Raw genomic sequence first — 22,094 nt, 5'->3', positions numbered from 1 at the left:
CCAGTTAGTGGTTACTAATCCCAAAGTGCATGCAAAGCAAACATCAATCACAAAGCTAAGTAATCCAGAACATCACATTTTTAAATCTCTGTCTTATGAGAGATGTTATTTGGCTTGCACTGCCTGGTTAAAGATTTTCTATTGCATAACAAATTCTCACCAGTGAATTCAGAAGATTGGAGAGACTTAGAGCCATCAGTGTGATTTAGTATTTGATGCACCAGGCTCAGAGATATTTCACTTTCTGAAAAGAAGTTCAAGATTGGTTTTACTTAAACATGGCATTATTGCACACTATGAGAACACGAATCATTATGCCCTTGATTATTACTGCAACAGCTTTTTATTTCAGCCCAACAGAACTGAAGTGTGAAACTCCTAACATCAGAACTGGAGAAATTATAAACTAGATATAATGTCTATGTATGCACTCCTTACTTGGTAGCAGAAGACAGACAGAAAATAATTAATAAGGATTTTTTACTAGCATTGAATGAAAGCTAGAAACCTTTCTATGCACTTTTATTGGTCTGCTCATTGTCCTTAAAATGAGTTTCCACCAAAATGTCACATGCTAGTTAGGGTACACACAGTTTACTGCAGTTACAAATGTGACCATCCTTGCATGGCATGCAAAGTGTAACAGCTCCACAAGCCCAGAGATCTTCAACTTTGGAGCAAAGTTTTACTCCAACTGAATTGAATGAGAAGATCTAGTAAGACTACGAAGTCTTGAAGTATCTGGAAGTGGTTCAGGTGTTTTGAAAAGTATCAACTCTTCCTCATCCACAGTCACATTTCCCAGACTAAAGCAGCTTTTTAATATTTCCTCCTTCAAACTAAGTTTAGGATGGGCTATAAACACCTGTTACTCTTGAAGCCATTGCTTTTCAACTAGGATCTCAACAGCTCAGTCACAGATGGGCCAAGACTACTAAATTCCAAAGATAACTGGAAGTGGCCATTACAAATTTCAGTATTTTTCATCACCAAGTTTATCCTGTTACGTGAAATAACCATTTCAAAAAAGGGAAAGTAGTGACACAGAGCACTACTGAGAATATGAGAGATGCAAGGGTTAAATAAAAACATCTAAACACAGCCAGTGATGGCATGAAAGCCATGGACAAGTCCTTCCTACAAGGAATTGCCACAAGGATTGAGAAGCTTCCTCCTGTTTCTTTCTGGGAGAAGCCTATCTAAAACCTGGCATCAGGTATAACACCTTAATGACAACATGAAAAACAGTATAGAATCAGTGGTTTGGGTAGGAAGGGACCTTAAAGAACATCCAGTTCCAAACCCTCTGCCATGGGGAAGGACACTTTCCCCTACAGCAGGTTCCAAGTCCCATCCAACCTGGCCTTGAACACTTCCAGGGATGATGGGGCTTCCACAACTTCTATGTGCAACCTTCCCAGTACCTCACCATCCTCACAGTAAAGCATTTCTTTCTAATAATTTCTTCTAATCTAAACCTACTCTCTTTCAGTTTTAATCAATTCCCCCTTGCCCTGTCACTACATGCTCTTGTAAAAAGTCCCTCTCCATCATTCTTGTAGGCTCCTTTCAGATACTGGAAGGTCCCAGCTAGGTCACCCCAAAGCTTTCTGTTCTCTTCTCCAGGCTGAACAAGTACAGATCCATCAGCCAACATGACATATTTGGGAAATGGAAGCACAGCTCACTACCCTGCTAGATCCCCAAGCATGCAAAACTGCTTTTAAAAAGCAGATTAAGAGGTCCAAAAAAAGCATGCAAGTTTACTGGGGAAAATGTTGTTTCTATGGAACTCCCTCAGTAGAAGTTACTAAACAGCAACGCACAATTTGCATCACATCACCTAAATGTCTATTTTACAAGAAAATGCAATGCATTTGACTGTATTCTGGGTATCCACAGCTTTTCATATATAGTATGCATATTTCATATATACAATCCCAAACACAAAACCTAACAGTTTTCAGTAAGGCCTCTTTTCAAAGAGTGATTTCTCAACTCAGTTGAGCAGCTCCAGTCAACTGCCAGCCTCTTAGCCCTGCCAGCTTTCAGACCCTGTTTTCAAAGTGAACCAGCTTCTGGGTGAAGAAGGCAGAAAGGAACAGAATGCAAGACTGCTGCCTGCTCCCAGTGCTCCAGTATTTCACTAGTGCAGGTATCTCTGCTCTGCCTCCTAAACACAAGGCTGAAATGGAATGATACAAGTGTGCAGCTTTCAGTGTCTCTAACTTTTGTTTATGAGATCCAAGCATGCAAAAATGTGAATGCAGCATATTTAATACAAAGTCTCCAGCAGAGAGCAGTTTCTTAAGTGATGGAGGTCAAAGACTTGGTTCTGCCAGGCAAATAGCAATCAATCACCAGGGGACACAAACACTTCAGCTCAATAGTCATACCTACTGTACACTCCATCTCTGAGGATTATGACTGAGAAACCTGACACTGTCAGCAATACAGGCTCCTTTACTGAAGTAATTCTGCTGCTAAACAAGTTAATTATCCACAAAAATAATGCTTTAATGTTCTTGCACCCTTTTTAGTGGTGTTCTGAATAACATCTGCTAAGACCTTTTAATCAGCTCTTCTCACAAGAGGGCAAAGGATACTTTTTCATAAGTAAGATCAGAAGGAACCACCCTCTACACAAGTGATGCTACTTGGCCACTTGTTCCTACTGCCCAAGTCTAGCCTTCAGCACACCACAAGTGTTCAGGCAACCTGTAAGGGATTTTAAGACACCCCTTCTCAGTTTACACACAAAATCTCAAATCTTTAATACTGAGTACTCTGAAAGCGAGAATCAGAATAAATTACATTTCTTCAGGATCAAAATGTTTATAAAATGCCCAGCTCTGGGGAAACCTCTCTCTGATCTTCAGGATGAAAATTAAGGCTCCTTGTAGCCAGAGAATGCTATGCTACAGCACAGCTTCTCATTAAGAGAAAAGAAATATCCTCTCATTAAGAGAAAACCTGAGATACCATATCTCAACCTCATGGCCCTGCTGGCCACATATAACAGACCCAAGGAAGGTATTTTCCATGTCTGCATCATGCAAGGCAGAAAAAGCTCAAGACTTAGTACGGAAACCAAAACCACTCATGTGATGGCACATAATAAACATGGCAACATGACCACCTCTGTTGGTCCCTACAGAATCCCAGGATGAACATCTTAAAACTAATACAGTTTGACCACAACTTACAGTAGCAGTGAAAGGATAATATGACTTAAAAATACAGATGTATTAATAGGTGTTTTCTGACAAAAGACCAATGGCCACCTCAAAAACCTAAAAGGCAAAGAGAAACAAACCTAAAACATTCACACCCACAAACTCCCAGCTTCAAAAACAACTACGAAAAAGCAACAGGGAAACCCTACAGGGTTGTTAAGCTGCAATAGTAACCACTACAAAAACGTCAGCAGGGCTGTTAGATACCTGAGGTTCTTTACAGGACTGGCTACAGAAAGAACAATCACAGAACTCAGCAGCTGCAGCCCCCCTGACAGGCAGCTCTGAAGAAGTCAGACTCAGACATGAGAGGCTTGAACACACCTGTGATCTGTACAGACAACGTATCTCACAGCATCCTTTTAGAAAATGAAAAAAACCCCAGAACACTAAAACCACACTTGTACCAAGATGAAGCAAATTGTGCTCCTTACAAACATTTACATCTGAACAGGTGATCAACAGTAAATCACACACACACAGACTTGGATACACTCCAATGCCACAAAAATCACAATTAAGATTGTAAATAATTATATGGATACAATCTGTCTGGTTATGATAATAACTAGTGACTGTCCAAAGACTCAATTTAAAGGATACCTATGAATTCAGACAGCTGTATTTTTTTTATTGAACATTTAATTTCCTGTATCACCTCCTAGCAAAGTTATGAAACTAAACTCCACATTTGTACTTTGAAAAGCTTGGAATACTTAAATATTTTTCACAGAATTCCAAGCACAAATCAATGTATTATACCAGGTACTTACACTAGCATGTATTACTTTCCCACATGCTTCAATATGCAATCACACAATTAAAACCTTCTCTGGGACTCATCAATATAAATAATTCCATTTAATTCCTAAATGATGTAGATAAATATCCTTACCATCTATTTCAGGGAAAAAACACTCTAAAAGGATGTGTGTGTGTTTATTTCTACAGACACACACACAGACATGAACTTTAAACTCCATCAGCTGATTTTTCAAGTCTACATGACTTCCAAATGTAAAGCACTGTCCATGAATACCTTGCAGTGTATTTACAGTCTGTCCAACACACATTAGTTTTGTTTTCCCTCTCCTCATCTGGCTACCACTTATCACAGTTCAGCCTGACCACCAGGCAGAGAATGCCCTCACTGACTTCTGGATTTGTTTTACTGATTCAGGCCAGTGAAAGAGCAGAATTTAAACACCACACAGTAAGATCACAAACCATAAGAACCATCAGTTTTAGCCCTAGTACATTTCCAGCAAGAAGAATCATGAAAGAAGAAAGGGGCATGGGGGTAAGGACCTACTTCTAGGCTAGCATGGAGGACTAGCATGAAATAAAGCAGCAAACAACAGCTGCTCACTAACTCCACAAATGCAAGGAGAAAGAATTTTCAGGAAAAAGCCTCAAAACATGATAAGGAGGCAAGGCATATAATGTAGTGGCATACAGAAGATTAAAGTTATCTGATAACCAGTGTAACAGTCTTTAAAGCAAATCACCAAAACAACCCACAACTTACTTAGTTTATTAGGTATATGCATCTCTGCTCACCACACTCCTACATTATCCAGGTTTTCTGATTGATTTCCAAAGCCATAATTTAATATGGCAAGGAAAATATGATTCTAGATACTCCTTACAAAACCATGGTGAACTTCTAAGATTGTTTTATATAAAAAATGACGTACTTTAACCTTCTATAAAAAGATGACATTTACAGTAAGTAACCCATGAATTTTGATGAGTTGCTAAGTTCCATTCTAACCACGTAAATACCACTCTTCCAGTGAGAAGAAGCAAGAGTGATGCTATCCAATAGTGTTCCAATTAAAAACCACTAACACATCACATTTTTTCAGAGTCAGATCCTCAAATCTGTAATTATGTTCTATAAGATGTAATCTGCCACTTGCTGACAAGATGTAGAGGTGATTAGTCCAAGAGTTTTGCTAAGCATAAGCAGATGTAGCAGTGACGGTGGGCTAGATACTTCTTGGCTAGGAAATGGCATTTAAGTTCATTTAAGTTCAAGTAAGAATTCATAGCATGCTGGGACTCTAAATGCAAACATTTTACCTAAACATTTCCCATCACTGCCAGAAAAAATTTGGTACATAATATTAACATTGTACTAGAAAAAATTTGGTGCATAATATTTATATTAACATTTCAATTAATGTATTTTTAATTTCAAAAAATCCAAATATTCAGTGAACTTAAACCCTACACTGTTTCAATACTGTTTCAACTTTTATGTTTCGACAATTGTAATTACATACCATTGTAGCATTTGTATAAATCTCAGATGCAGTACACTACTGTTAGCAAAAAATGCAAATAAATTCAACGTAGCAAAAAGAGTCACACTTGAAGATAGGCTGTAACCATCAAAATAGACCACAATGTAAAATATGGATGACCTAATGATATTCTGGATTTTCTGACGTAAGTTTAAAACTTCTAGAAGCAAGTTTGTTAAAACAGACATACCAATATGTGCTGAACCACTGCTACTTTTACTTTGTATAGAGGTACTGCATGTCTGGGTCCCGGGTTGTGCTGTGCCTGTTCGATTTAAACCCCTGTATAATTTCCTACAGGAGAGTTCATCATTGTCACTGTCATGTAGGGATGGTGTCCGAGGCCTAAAATGCCGCCATCTACATGATTTGATATTGACTAGTATCTGACTGAGGTCTTTTGAGAAAGATTTGTCCGAGGTATTTGTTTCTGAGGTATTGGCAAATTGACTGATTGAAGAGTGTTGCGATGAGGAAAAGCTTTCCCAATCCAGGTGATGAAATGCACTATCGTAGTCCGAATGCGCTCTGTCCAGTAGCACCCTAGGACCAGAACAAAGCACAATTAAACTGCGGCAAGGAAACACCAAGGAAGTCATCAGTTTGTCATGTGTGCTTGTGGATGATTAAAGGATAAAAGCTAGACTGAAGTATTCCAGAACAAGCCAACACACACATACACACTCCCCTGACACAATGCATGACCACCTGTTATTTCACAGTAAGTATTTAGGTATTTATTTAGGTATATTCTCGCTTCTACTGTCTGAAGAAGAGCTGAAGTACAACATCACATTTTTATTAAGGATATTTCAACAACACAGAATTAAAACAAAAGACCTAGAGAATAACACTGCTTAAGTAAAAAGTGATTAATATGTCCCCTAAAGTAACCTCATTTCCAAAGCCTTACTCTCATATATACTAACTATACCTACAACCAACCCAAAACAGTAGGGATGTTACACATTAACATCCAAATCCCCTTGGAAACCACCTGGTAAGAGCCATCAGATCTCATTCCAACTTTGCTGATTGGCCAAGCTGGCTTACTAATAATATGTGGAGAGGTACAAAGCATAAATTTGAAGTGCAAATCACATGCTTACTTTTAACAAAAATTTAATACAAATGTACTATTTTCTTAAAGACATCACATACTTACACACTCAACCATTTATAAATTGTTTTCAGTAAAGATTGTTAAAAGCAAAATGCCTGAAATACGTAATTATTTGGTATTTTTCACAATGTTTGAAATTTAACAGTTATTATAATTTCTAAGCATCTCTCTCAAAATAATCCAATACTGTCTAAACTCTGCAAAGCATTTTTTGCAAAATACAGTTTTTGTTATCTTGAAATGCTACTATTTGAGCATAGCTATGCAAGCAATTGAAAGACAAACCAATCACAACTGAAGATATACATGCATTTTCATGCCAAAAATGGGATGAAAGCAATAGAAAATCCCAAGAACTATTTATAAAACATTACTAAAATAGCTTCCACTAGTGCAAAACAAAAATTGAGAGATTAGCAAGCTAATCTCTCTGTGATGGCCCCAATTTTTTAATTTTTGGGTCTTTTTTAGACTTTTTCTTCTTTGCATCTTACTGATTTAATTTTCTTTTTAAAATCAGCAACAACTACACAGCACTTACCTTCCACCACGGCCAACCCGTCTCCGTGCAAACCCAATACACCTCTGGGGGACAGTGAGGGTGGTTAAGCAGTATCTGTAACGCACATCTCCTAATCTTCCCTCCTTGGGGCTACTCCACGGCCAGTTGCCAGGTTGGTCTAAATGAGGCTTAAAAGAATTTTAAACAATTAAACACAAGATGTTTTCACACAGTGACACTCTGTCTTACAATGCACAAGGAAATTCTACTTACAGCATAGTACTGACAGCCTGCTTTCCTACGGAAGGCGAAAGGACCATCGGGATCATTTTCTTCCTCAGCCTCTGAAGAACCAGACAAAACCTTTGGAGAGAGGATGAGGTGAGAGTGGTGTATGAGGACAGATATTAGAAAATTGCTGAGTTTTACTTCTGCTCTTTCCCAAAGAGCAGCACAAAACACTAGAGGTCCTACCTGGGAAAGAGGTTCATCATCTGAGCTAGGAAAATCATACTGATTCAGATCTTTAGCATTAAAGACTGGCAGTGCAGCAGGACTTGTCTGTTGAGGAGCAGCAGCGGACGAAGGTAAGACTTTTGGCTTCTTCTCATACTTTCTTTTGGGTCTAATAACATCAGGTTTATCTTGCTGCAAGGAAAATGAAAGCAGTGTAAAATTACACACAGAAGAAAATTACATTAAAATAGGAGTTTACTTAAACTCTGTGTAAGCAAGGTCATTACACTGACATGAACTCAATTCTCTACCATGTTCCCAATAAAACATGCAGTCATTTCAGAGTGTCTGAATTTCATTTCCAGTAACTGAAACACTGAACAGACAACGTGGAATCAAGCACCGTTTGCCCAATCTGTGGTAGGTAACTCACTAGCAGTTAAGGTAACAGTACTACTTTGGAGCAGACCAAAATATGTATCATGATCTCTATGGGGCACCTTTTTTATTTCCTAGTATTTTTAATTGGTACCCATTTATGTAGCGTCAGGGTATTACTAAGTACCAAGCAATGCTCTGAAGGCAAAAAACTTCTCCAAGATTTTCAAAGACTTCTCAAGGATACTTATAATCTTGCAAAAATCTCTACAAATTAAACACATTTCCCCATACTATGCAAAGTCAAATTTAAGAGTATTTCCCAAGTTTCCAAGCTGTGAGACACTGCACTGATCCAAAATCACTGATAAGCAAGTACACACCAGCAATCACAAGGACAATGCCTTACTACCAGTGGAAGAATTCACTGATTAAAACCACCTTGTCAAATTCAGAACAGCCTCTGAATATTCTTTAGTTACAAGTTGCCTTGGTTTAAAATTCAAATTATACCTCAGCCTTTATCCTGTGTCACCTGACCTATTTAACATGCTCAGCTGTTCGCACTGTAGCTATGGTTTGTATGACACAAAATTAAAGCCTGCAGGGAGAAAAGTACTTGTCAGCCGTCTAAATCAAATAAGATTATTTGATACTTTACTTAAATATTAAACCAAAGATATACAGCAGGGGGAGAATTATCAATGGATCATATTTCAGAAACAAAACAAGCCCTAACCCTCTGTATTAAATTAACTATATAGCTTAGAACAATACATGGTATTCACATCATTAGTTCTATCTCTATACAATGCCTAATTATAATAAATACAGTTTTGTTCAGTACATCCCAGCTTTATGGACAGTAGTATGTTTCCATCTTCCTGAATAAGAACACAATTGCATGTGTCCTTTTATCTGTAGTTTGTCTGTACTTCCTTTATTTCTATCTTGAGGAATGCTGGTAATCTGTTATCCCTAAAACTCCAACAGAACAAAGCCATTTTATTTCACTTGCAGGCTTTGCTTCCCTATTGTCAGCTCTAAAAAGCTTCCTCCCTCCTCCAATCCAAAAATGGTGTATTATGTACATTCACAGCACAAACAGTAACTCTGTTATTGACATGACTTACTTTGACTTTATATTCTTTCAGTTCCATAGCTTCTTGGTGTTTATAAGAACTGCTGTTAGTCACAGGAATAATGGGAATAGCATAGGTGGGTTTCAGCGGCTGCCGCTGTGCCATGACTTCAGACATGATCTCTCCACTGTAGTCACCCAAATTATACCTGAAATCAGAATAAATTTTATTTGTTGGAGTACAATATCTATCTGGTAAAAAATTCAGAAAAACAAATTAATACTTGCAACTTGGGGTAAAAGGAATATCCAGTATATCAGCAATAAGTGCAAAAAGTATTATTCCAGAGAAGGAGATGAATAAAAGCAAACTCACTGCAGTGAATAATGCTGACAGATAAAAAAAGGACAACTACTCTGTAAAGCATCTCCAAAAGTTAATAGTGTAAAGAAAGGAGAGGGCTACCCACCCCTTTCCTTGGGGACTGGTACCATTTAAAGAATTTATCACTCAAGAAGTTTTAACAGTGAAACAGAATGCCTTATTCATGAATCGTCCTTTTGTGTTACAGAGTACTTTCAAAAAGCAGATCCATGAAACATTACATTTCAAGTCCTGTGAGAAATGCTGAGTTGAAATACAGCTCTCTACCTCCAGGGGAGAGATTTAAGTCTTCGCTCTATTCAATAGCTTATTTCCTTTAAAAAGCAACTGAAAAAATCTTCCTGATTTCTCTTCCCTGTTTCTGCTGAAAATGCTCAGGGCTTAAAATAAGTGCCCTGATAGAGTCAATTTAGCTTGTCTCCCTAAAAACCCAGACTAAGAAGTCAGTTCTGCAGTTTTAGGTACTCACTTGAAACATTTGCTTTCAAGCATGGACACTTAGAATCTGAACAGACTTCTCTAGCCTAAGTATCAACCTAAAGGACAACTCCACACTACAACTGTGATCCTCAGTCAACTGGGAAAGCGACACTTGGCAGAGCATTTGGCCCACAACACAGACAATCAATAGGATGGCAAAAGAAGCACTAGCTGGAGATGACTCTCACATTTAATGCTGCATGAAATGCTTGTTTTCCTCAAGAAGGATACTAGATCAAGCTTTTTTCGCAAAGAACAGAGATCATTAAATCGAAGAAGAATGGTATTGATTGAAACTGGCCTTAAAATAGCTGGGATTTCCATAATCTACATACTTAACACACAATTTCAAATGATTTTGAAACTATGATCTCTCTTCTGGTATAATATACAGAGTAGATACCTAAGTTTGAAAGTATCTACACATGTAATAAAACAATGTAGCTTAATATGACAATAACCCTCCCTTTAATAAGCAACTTTCTAATGTTTTATTTTTTCTCCATAAGCAAATATGAATATGCTATCCTGTAAAGGTGAAACAGAATCTGAACTTATTTTTCAAATCTCCCACTGTTCAAATATTTAAATATACCCAAATATAAAGTAGTTTCCAAAGCTTTCTGCAGCAAATTTTCAATAAACATTACCTCTTTTCCATAATTTCCAGTGTTAAATGCAGCAACTCTCTCTTGCTTTTTTCCCTCCTTTTTATCATCTCCAGGATGGTTACTGCACGACTCAGATCTCGACGCAGCTTCAGCATCTTCTCATAAGAAGCTTCATCATTTTTCCGATTCTGCAGATACACAAAACACGTGTTTTCCCACATAATTCAAGTTAAATAATCTGAATTAAAGTAAGTTATAAATATTTAGGTATATTTAAAAAGTCACATGCTAAACCAAAGAGAAGCATGTGCATGTTATCAATGATACACAGCCTGCCAATACCCTAAGTATTTAACAGTAAATTTAGTGAAAAAGTGAATATAAACTTTCATTCAATAGTGCAACTAAAGCCGTTTTATGTTTTTTGCCCTAGCAAATTAAAAACAGAACATTCAATTTTTTATTATGTTGTAAATCTTTTCTTGAAATAAGCAACTTCTGGAAAGATAGAGAATGAAAAGAAAGAAAAGTTGAGGGAGGCATTGATACACTTACTTTTCGTGTCTGCATCTTTTCCGTTCGTCTTCTAAAAGCAACGTAAGGGTCATTTGTGCTGGAGCCATCTCGTTTTTCCTGCTTCACTGCTGGAATAAGTGAAGGACCTCGACAATTTTTCCTCTTTTTAATCCAGTACTCGTATACTTCTCTGATCAACTCGTCATCTTCCTTCAGCAACAGCTTGGCCTCTTGCAGGCTGACTGGCTAAATGTAAAACCCAGCATGTCACTTTGACACAGTAATACATAGAGCGTGTATTTCAAATTCTTTATTCAAAGTACCGTTGTACCTGCTGACCGCTGCCCTTTTCTAGTCTGTCTATCATCTCCTCAAATTGCAAAGGAGAGATGTCCATTCTTTTCTTCAACTTATTCACAAAGATCTCATCTTCCGAATCCATGTCATAATCTGGCTGCTCAGCATCCAAACTAAAAGCTAAATGATACAATAAAAGTTAAAGTTAGTTTTACTATAAAAATGAATTGTTCTAATAGTGCCCACAGCACACACTTCTCAAGAGAAAACCAAAATTATTTGTTAGAATTTTGTAATGCTACTTCCACATGGATGTAAACATTGAGGTTTTTTCCTTGAAAAAAAAACTACCCTGTTAAAAATTAGGCATAAAAGTTCACATCAACTTGTTATAGTTTGTTAACCAATGAAAACTTATTAGTGGTCAAACCAACTAACAGCTTACTGCTTCACTGCTTCAGTAAGACATTTTTAGATTCATTAAAATCTTCAATGCTGCCAAACATTCTGGAGTTTTATGTATTGTACAATCAGCAGTTCAGATTTCAGCCCAAACACACATCAAAGGCACTCCTAGCAATGCATGTGCAGCCTGTACTACAATGATCTTAACATATCCTCACCAGTGATTTTTGTGATGTAGATGAGTCAGACTACACTGGCCCAGCATGATCTACCCTAGGTAGCAAAGTATCTCCAAATACAAGCAATGTCTTGCAGAATACCAACAACTGTTTGCAATGGTATCCTACCAAAATGCATCACTGCACTTGAAACGTGACTCCCCAGTTCCCATGCCTCATTCAAATTGCTGTGGTTGGTAAGAGACACAAATTTCTTTCCAAGTGCACATGTGAAAACACATACCCATTTTTAATAAACAAATAGGTAGAATACAGTGCAGCTTAAAATTGACAATTCCAGCTGTTAGAACAGCCAGATAAGGAAAATAAGAATGAAAAGTACAACCTTAATATCAGCATGGAAGACAGCTAGCAGGAAGGAAGAACTTTTTTACAATGAGGGTGGTGAAACACTAGAAAGGTTGCCTGAAAACTGGTGGATGCCCATACCTGGAAACATTCACAGTTAGGCCAGCTCTGAGCAACTTGATAAAGTTGAACTCCCCTCATTGCAGGGAGTTTGGACCTAAGTGATCTTTAAAGGTCCCTTCCAACCCACACTATTCTACAATTCAAATTTTTAAGCCATTGTTGAGGCTTGGAATGACATACAAGTCTAGCATTTAACCAAAGTTAATTAGGCATGAGATATGCTTACATAGCACAGATACTACTTTTCCAATTCTGTTTATTACACCATACAACAGAATTCTGCAACAGACTGTATTTTTCATTTTTTTTTTTCCAAAGGTATCTGAAGGAATGTAGTGCTCACATGAAGGGTCATATCCATAGCAAATAGCTGCTATCTTCCAACAAAAACAAGACTACAACAAATTTGCAAGTCATCAGTGACAGCAAACCCCATCTGCTTTTAGATGTAGAATACTTGCACCAGGCATAGGCAAATACTTCAACTGCTATTGTCATTTCTGGTTGGCTCCCCAATCCACTCTATGGCCATTTTATCCTGATGATGCTTCAGGAACAGGTATTCTGTTTCTTAGGCATGAATTATGTATTTTCCTCTTTAAGTAGATTTGTGTCTGTGCTTGCTAACTAATCTAAATTTCCCTCCGAACTGTTACTACTGAACAAGAATTAAGCACACTTCTTTATCAAGTAGAATTTTTTCAACATGTTGAAAAATAAATTCTCAGAAGTCATTCTTGATGGGAGCTCAGACATTTATGAATAATGTCTTAACTACTAGTAAAATAAATTCCCACAGAATCACAACGTTGGAAGAGACCTTCAACATCGAGTCCAACCCAAGCCCTAACACCTCAACTAAGCTATGGCACCAAGCACCACATCCAATCTTTTTTTGAACACATCCAGGGATGGTGACTCCACCACCTCCCTGGGCAGACAATTCTACTACTTTATCACTCTTTCTGTAAAAAACTTTTTCCTAATATCTAACCTATATTTCCCTTGGCACAGCTTAAGACTGTATCCTCTCCTTCTGTCAGCTGCTGCCAGGAGAAAGCAGACCCCATGCATATTTCAATGAATGAACTCCTTTACTTACGCTGTATGTGAATCAGCTGCTTTGGCATTTTAAATTCTCCAGGATATATAGACTCATAGTATGCAATATTACTTTCTGCTTCTGGAACTGGTATAACCATGTTATCCCTCTTCTCTCCATAAACTTGTTGTGCTGAGATAGCCCGCTGCAAATGATGTTCCTATAAAAAAAAAAAAAAAGTGAAAGGAAAACCTGAGAAAACATTTTCAGAACTCAGCCTCGCTCAGGTGGCAGGAGGTATTTCTCTGCAAACGTTCTCTCTGCTCAGCCCTGAGCTGAAGAGCGGACGCTGCCCGGGCCGGCGTTCCCCGGCAGGTGGCGCTGTCCCCCCGCACGCCCCTCCCGCCCCGCAGCTTCCCAACTGCCCCGGGCCGGCCGGCACACCGAGACACGCACAGCCGCGCTTCAGAGACGCTCAAGGCTATCACACATACAGAGTATAACAAGTATAACACAACATAACGCTTAATACTATCAGACATACAGAGTATAACAAGTAGTTGCAGACAGACATTGACTCCAGTACTATTCTGTAGTTGCCTTGGCCATTTATTGTCAGTATGTCAGAAAACCACAGAGGAGGCTTTGCCATTATTGCCAATAAACAGCAATGATTTCTACCCAGTGAATGACTCCTAAATTCTCAATAAATTCTCATTTATTGTAATGCTTCCCATTATCCTCCCTTTCCTTTTCCTAATCCATCAAAAACCAGTAAAAATGCAAACCATTCTCCCCATAGTTCTGTCAAGACAGTGACTAGTACCAGCAGAGTTCTGGTTACTAACAGAAACCACACAGATGCGTGCACATCTTTAAGTGGCTTACCAACAATACAACAAGGTATTTTTTCCTTATTAGCAGGGCTGGTTTCCTAAGTTTCTATTCTGTTCCTCCCCAGGTGCTCAGTAAACCAGTGCTACAACAGTTATGCCAACACATCTCTCAGTGAGATGCTGAGAAATACTCAAAACACTGAAATACTTGAAAGCAGGAACTGTAGCAAAAGGGCAGCAGTGATAGTTGGTTTTAACACTGAATGTATGATGTTTATCCATATGATCTTACTGTATCTTTGGCTGTCTGACTCAAATTTAAGTACTTTGGTACAAGAATGGCAACTAAGATCTTCTGTCTAAACTTTAGAAAAAGATAAATAATCAAGAAGGTTATAAAATAGGCTTTATTGTAAACTGCAAGGCTGACACAGCCTGAAATTCAACTGTGTTCTAACATGTAATTCTGCTGAAAGAATTCACAGGAATTGAGCCTATCTTCACACAAGCTGCCAACATTATTTCACATCTGTCCCCTGGATAAAAACCTTCATGGAAAGAAGAGACCAATCACGAGAACAAGGCACAGCAGAGCTGCAAGCAGAACTCACTGCACTGCTTCTGACCTGCAGCATTTGTTAAGACCAGACACACATATCATCTAGGAGGTGTGGCAGCATTCCCTCCTGGGTATGGACCAACTAACTTATTTTCTACCTTTGACTGAATTACTGCTGTCAGACATCTCAATATTTTGTAAACTGTAATAATTCTTCAGGATTACACAGCTACAACCTGTTGCCTAACAGGGAACTAAGCTTTATCTTCATATAGCCAGTAGGATTCTGCATCAAATAGATAATAGCCAATGTTCTTTTAGTTAAGCAAATGCTTACTGGTTTTATAATATTAAGGGTTCATGATGTATTTATCCAGCTTGTGTTTATAACACCAAAAACCTGCTTTATTTCAGAAAAGAAAAGGATGTCATACACTAAATTAAGATTCCAATTTCTCTGATCCACCTCTGACATGGACACAACTTGTAAGTACCAGTAGCCTATAGTTCTGTATTAAGAGGTTAAAGTTACCTGTATTTAAAGAAATCTTAACAGTATTCTTTAAACAAAAGCACAAATCATGGTTTTGCCTTTCATCCCAATTACAAAAACACTCACTATGTGAGCAGAGAGTCTTAGCAGTGCCACATATTACAAAAAACAACTGTGTAAAATTTCCCCCACTGAAAAAAATTACCCTTGTTAATTGTTCATATGAATTTCAATTCGCCTCAAAAGATACTCCACTAAACAGAAGGAACTAAGACAGGGCAACTTCTCCTTACACTTCCATGCATTTAAGTTTTCACTTATTTGGACAAACCCACAAGAGCAACTTTGCCCCCAACTTCAGTATCTCAGCTGGTGGCTCAGCACATCTCTCTCATTCCTGGTAATTGAGGTGGGTTGAGTGCTGGCCCAACACCAGGGCACTCACTACAATTATTTACTCATTTTCTGCTGTGAGGTAACAATTAGGAGAAGGGCAAAAGTAAGCTCAAAACTTTGTATAAAGAGCGTAAAGAAAACTTTATTAACAGAACTAAAAGAAGAACAATAAGAATCAGGATGAACCTTCAGAACACTTCTCCCCCCAACTCTTCCCTCCTTTACCACTGACAACATAAAGGTTCAAAATTTGGTATTTTCAGTCAGTTTACCACTTCTAAAATATCTTTCTTCAGTTCACTTAGGGAGAGGAGTCTCTCCTCCCATGCCATATAGACTTTTCCACAACAAAAGTTGTCTCATGGTTTTAATTTTCATGAATAGCAGCCACCCGGAAATCTGCAATTGTGAAATTCCCACAACTACTACCATGGGTCGCCTCAGCTTATTGGGTGCAACTTTAAGGAAGAGCTGTTCTACTATACAAACAAAAGTTTTCTATTATCTCTGGGAGCAGAGGTTTTCCACAAAGGTGACACTAGCTCGGTTGGTGAGAGCAGCGTGCTGGTAGTGCCGAGGCTGTGGCATCCATCCCCATATGGACCATTCACTGAGTCCACAAGAGTTGGACTTGATGATCCTTGTGGGTCCCTTCCAGCTCAGAATATTCAGCGATTCTATCCCTGGGGCAAGGTTTCTCTCATTTCTCTCTTTTCAAGCTTCTCATTGGATCACAGCTACTTGAACATCTGCTGGCTGAAGCACTGATGCCTCTGCTCATGGCTGTGGTTAGAATGCCACATCCCCCCAGGGCATTCCAGGAGTTACAGCGAAAAAGAAAGAGTCTGATGTATCAATGATATCTTTACCATAGCCTCACAAGAGAATTTCAGCCCAAGACTAAGGCATCTCCTCCCATCTGGGGTTTGACTCCTCCTTCACTGGCCTCAGTGTCTCCATGTTTTCTTTACATGTCCTCACCCTTTCCTTTTCTCTCACTTGAGAGAGGGCTGATGTCTGCAAGTTCCATGCATGCACTGACAGAGCTGGTATCTTGCCTGGGCCTGCGCACAGCCACACGATCTCTGCTGGGCAGCGGCGGCTCGGCCGTGGGGCTCTTTTGCAACCCTGCTGTGCTCAGCTCCAGCCGTGGGGCTGCTCTGCACAGGGCTGCAGGGCCCTCTGCTCCCAGCCACGGGGCTTTCCTGGGGCACTGGCAGCACGGCCTGGCCATCCTGAGCAGAGCTGGCCCTGGTTAGAGCTCAGCAGCAGCACAACCTCAGCTGAGCTGCATCGCGGGCTGAGCCAGCACCCAGTTATCTGTTCAAAGGCCAGAAGCAGGAGAATTTTTCCTGGTTTGTTCATTTTTAAGTGTGATTTCACAGAGGCACGTTCAGCTTCCTTAAGTGGTTTAATATTCAACATTCAAAACTAGCCAGCTGACTGGTTTTGTTGAGTCTGGAGGAAGCTGTTAGCAGTCCTCACAGAGAATCACTTCTGTAAAAGATAGATTTTCTCTTTAACTAAAAATCAAACCATGCTAAACCATGACAGTAACACATATAAATCAGGTACAATTGTTTACTTCAAAAGCAGTAATTTTAACAAGAAAGCATGCTAAATATCTACTATTAACTAACACACTACAGCTTACAGTTTCTATTCTTCAGTCATTCTCCACTGTGATTGCACAGCTGATTACTCCCACCAAGATGCAACACTTCGTTCATTTGAATCCATAGGTTTCCATTTTAAAATGCAGTGGTTTCATTAATTTGTCAGAATGATTTTGAATTCAAATCCTAATCAAACTTTCTGGCTGCTCTTCATGTTACAGGAAGATCTGTATGTAGATATTGTAGTCCCAGTCACTCCTGGAAACATCACCTGGCATTTAAAGACAGACCACCTAGGAAATCCATCAATGTTTTCATTTTGTCCATCTATTTCTAGATATAGTATTCCAAGTAGATTTATTTCTACTGCACAACTGCTTCCATTCACTGCACAACAAAGCAGTATCAAAGTCTTTTTTACACCACTATCCATTAGGTCCTGTGCCCTGCCACAAAATAGAGTTCAACTGGGTCAACTGGGGTTTGTTCTTCAAAATCTCTTATTAGGTGTCCATAGAGATTCGTATCTTCCAGGTCATCACCAGGGCCAAATAATTTACATTATCCATATTCCTCCAGGAACTCTGGGTAAGATAACTTGTTTGTAACCCTCTAGTTTCCACCTTTTCAAAAGTCTGTTGACTGTTATGAGGTTTTGGGTTGGAATTTTTGAGGGATTTTATGGGGGTTTTTTTGTTTGTTTTAAAGCATGGTTTAGTGCCTTTTCTCTCTCCTCAGAGATCATCTGCCCCTCTGAAGTTCTCAAATAGCTGTATAATTATTCCAGACTGTTTTTTTTAAATTCCTGGCATGAATTTTAGATGGGCTAGTCAAGCTCAAACACTATAATTTGTCACATTAGAATAAAACTTATCTAACAGCCAGCACCACAAGGTTCAGTCTTGTGCCCCTTGCTGTCATTCTCCATACTACCACAGCCTTATGTCAGACTGAATCTATGATGACAGCTATGGGAACCAGTTCCACAAAAAGCCATCACTGTCCTGTTATTTCCCCTGAAAACAATTAGAAACAATTAGTCATCTGAAAAATTGGCTCCCTGAACTGCCAGGATGTGTGTATGCAAAGCAGTGGGGAAATGCAGAAGAGAGAAAGATGATCCCCTTTGGCAGCAGTTCCCCATTATACTGGCTTTACTCCTTCACTGAATTTAAAAAGCCTTAAAATGAAAACCAAAGACAAAAGCCCCCCCACTAAGATTGAGGAAACATTTCAACCATCTCAAGTATCAAGTACAATCAAGAAAAACTTCTTACTACAAACATCCACAGAATATTCTCATCTTATTCCACACCTTCATTGCTAGATGATCTCACCTTGTTTCAAGATATACCTTTCATGTAAATATGAATTGTTCACATATTTTGTTCCTATTAACAAGTTTCCACTTTCAATGTAGTCACATTTCTTTCTTAGTGTACCCTCCTGATTGAAACAGCATTGAAATACCTGCATTTGTTTTACAAAATCACTCAGCCTGAACTGCTTAACACCACAGCAGGCTGCTTCAAAATTTCTTCCCTTTCTATCCCAGCTTGCTTCCCTTAGATCTTTCACACATACCATTCACAACATGTACTTACTGAAGGGAGTTTACTCTCCCTGAAACTGCTTTGCACTTTTACATTTCACTATTTTCAACCTATTAGCTGTGCTTATACCCAGACAACCTTTCATTTTCAGCTGCTTTCTCTGCCTGACATAGAATGCTATTGTAATTACAATTTTAGGAGTGCTGTAATGCTAATTTGATCCAGTAATTTCACAACAATGGTACTGTTTTTCAGACTTCATTCCTTTTACTTTTTACTAATGTTCAGCCAAATTTGTGTTATAAGGTAAAGAGTTCATACACGAAAACTCTATAAAAATCTGCTCACTTTTCCAAGCACCCAAGCTAGTTTTCCATCAGGTTAGCATCCTGTACTGGCTCACCATGTGTTCTGATAATCCCAAAAAAAAGGGATGCAGTGGGAGCACTCGGCCCAGAGACAGAGGGTGTCACAGGGGGTGTATTGGGGAAGGCACAGCTCCATCACTCTTTGTACCACTCAGGCAGAAACACGAACCAAGGGGCAGGCACTGACCTCTTCTCTCTGGTGACAGCTGACAGGACCTCAGAACAGCTAGAAGCTGTGTCAAGAGAGGTTCAGCTTGGATATCAGAAAAAGGTTCTTCAGTCAGAACAAGCTCCCCAGGGAAGTGGTCACAGAACCAGCCTGACAAAGTTCAAGAAGTGTTTGGACAACACTCGGGCACATGGAGTGGCTGCTGGGCTTGTGCAGTGCAGGGTCAGGAGCTGGATGTGATGACCCTTGTGGGTCCCTTCCAACTCTGGCTATTCCATTATTCTATGAATTGCACCTTACTCTCCACACTATATTCCTGTCCAGAAAATTATCTGGACAGTTAAAACACCAATACATATCAGATTGCACTGTTAATTGTTTAACTAACAAAAAGATTGATAACTACTTTCCTTCCTTAGGTTTCCTCTAATTAAGAGAGTCTATAGGAAAAGCCCACCAAAACAGCAACTCTTTTTCTGACTATGTAGAATGTAACAAAGTATGATGCAATTTCATAAGCAAAATTATGCATTGGCACTAATGGTCATTCTGTGGTCTTCCTTCCTAGCAATTTTAGGACAGCAAGTTTATCCCTTATATCCACTCTTACTGCACACATGCTCCAAAACATCAAAGAGTGAAAGGACAATGTAAAGCAAGCTGACAGCAACGAAGGCACGAGGGAAATCAAAGCAGAGCAGCACTCATTACAGACTGAAGGAACCAGAACTTGTGGTCAGTGCTGCTTTGTGGTGGGCAGTAGACCTCTCTCAAATGATAATGCAAGGATATAGGGCCAATTCTTTGTCACAAGTTCAGTATTTCCATGTTTTACGCACTTCTAGCACAGTGCATTCAAAAATCTGAATTACAACAATTAGAACACAAAAGAAAGGATACTGTGATTGTGGCTCAACCTGACTACCACAGGCACTCCTGCCTGCAAGCAGAAACAAGCAGAAGCACAGCAACTGCAAGCAAGCAGTATTTGCCTTCTTTCACATTTTGATAATGCTTCTTAAATTTTTGGCAACATGACTGTGGGTTTTAAATTAGTTGCAGTTTCTAAAAGAAAACTGGCACTTAGAGAGAACACAGAAGTTTCTTTGACAAAATATCTACTCTGCAGTACACTCTGGAGACCACATTCCAAGTAAGATAATCACAGCACACAGCATTAAAATACTAAGTGACACAACCTGTCATTACAGTTGAACAAACCACAGCAACAGAATGTGTATTATCCTTTTTAAAAGGCAACTGAAAAAATGTTACTGCAATAGCAATGAGTGCATCTGTTCAAGAAATAAAGGAAAAAATCCACTTTTTTGTAATTTGTTTGTTTCCTCAAATAATTTCTCCAATTAATTCAGACCTCTTAGAAATAATAACTTAAGGCACATTTGCTTATGGAAATTAGCAAACACCAGCTCTCAAGGCCAATGTGCAGAACAGAAAGTCTCCCAATACCCCAAGTTTACCCCAAGCAAGAGAGTGGTGTCTTTGCTGGCGGGTGAAGCAAAAGGTGGGGTGGACAAGTTTTAAAAAGTACTGGTACTTCTAAAAAGCACACAGGACTGAGTTCAAGCCTGTGCAGATCAGAATCACATCTCTGTCTCTGCAACAAAACCTATACAAAAACAAACTACAACTGATTGTGTCATTAGTGGGAACTAAGGCAAACCACTGCCCATCTCTGCAGAACTGCTGATTTCCATCAGCATGACTGGGCAAAATCCTCCCACACCCCTCCCTGACAGAAGTGCTTTCCCAAGGCTGCCACTTCACTGCACTCACAGTGGCTAAGGCATAAGAACTGAAAGGGAACCAGTTTCCATAGACAGTTGTCAAGAGGCATTAGGCTCACAACAGTTACACTGAGTCAGATTACAGCTGACACACAACCAAGGCCATACAAACTCTTAGACCTGTCTTTTTCAATACACATTTCACCTCCTAGCAGCTTATGGTCCAAAAAAACCTCTAAACACACACAAAAAATCCAACAATAGCAGCTCATTTGAAATATAAACACATTAATCCATAATTAAGATCAAATTAGAAAATATTATTAAGAACTGAAAAAAACAGAAGTTGTTCATCATGTCATCAAGAGGTGCAAACTGGTGCATGAATCACCTGATTCCAGACTTATAAGGTAAATATTTTTGGCTGCTAAATTCACAGAGATGATAAAGGTTCTACCAGTAAATATTGCTGATGTGAGAAGGGCAGTGGAGGAAAACACAGCAAAATTGCTCAGAGACCCTGCTGCAGACCAAGACCTTTCAGGCAAACTCACTCCAAAATATAGAGCAGGGACTGCTGAACCACTTCTATGACCTACTGCACACCAGTCACTCTCCAGCCTCCACCTTGGCTTGCTCAGTGACCCACAGGACACATATTGGGTCTCAGCTATATAAGGATCTCAGTAACCTGCAGGGTCAGGGAAAGCCTATTGGAAACGTGATGGTCAAGTTAAGCAAATTTTGAGAAAATTTGTCTAGATATTCAATCCAATAAGTCTGTCCATAAAGAAGCCAGAAAGGAATAAAACACCTGAACTGGCTCATTTTCTTTACCTTCTCCTTCTGTTATCAGATCTTAGCTGTCCTGTAACTTACTAATCA

General features: G+C 39.0%; 1 protein-coding gene across 5 annotated transcripts in view; it reads right to left on the bottom strand.

Moving 5' to 3' along the window:
* EPC1 (enhancer of polycomb homolog 1) overlaps positions 1-22,094 on the bottom strand; it is a 64,661-nt gene that overhangs the window by 9,757 nt on the left and 32,810 nt on the right. For all 5 annotated transcript variants that reach the window (XR_009274771.1, XM_058805463.1, XM_058805454.1 and 2 more), the window contains 9 exons: positions 13,532-13,691; positions 11,409-11,554; positions 11,117-11,323; positions 10,601-10,749; positions 9,138-9,294; positions 7,645-7,818; positions 7,444-7,533; positions 7,210-7,358; positions 5,736-6,088 (listed from right to left, as the gene is read on the bottom strand). Coding sequence is in view for 4 of the 5 variants with exons in the window: in XM_058805437.1 (XP_058661420.1) it covers positions 5,736-6,088; positions 7,210-7,358; positions 7,444-7,533; positions 7,645-7,818; positions 9,138-9,294; positions 10,601-10,749; positions 11,117-11,323; positions 11,409-11,554; positions 13,532-13,691 (1,585 nt within the window). In the remaining variant the exon portion in view is untranslated. The remainder of the gene's footprint in view (positions 1-5,735; positions 6,089-7,209; positions 7,359-7,443; positions 7,534-7,644; positions 7,819-9,137; positions 9,295-10,600; positions 10,750-11,116; positions 11,324-11,408; positions 11,555-13,531; positions 13,692-22,094) is intronic.

This window comes from Ammospiza caudacuta, chromosome 1 (genome assembly GCF_027887145.1).
Source record: "Ammospiza caudacuta isolate bAmmCau1 chromosome 1, bAmmCau1.pri, whole genome shotgun sequence".
NCBI lineage: Eukaryota > Metazoa > Chordata > Aves > Passeriformes > Passerellidae > Ammospiza > Ammospiza caudacuta.
Note: the sequence above shows the minus strand (reverse complement) of the source record. Positions and strands in the feature narration are given on the sequence as shown.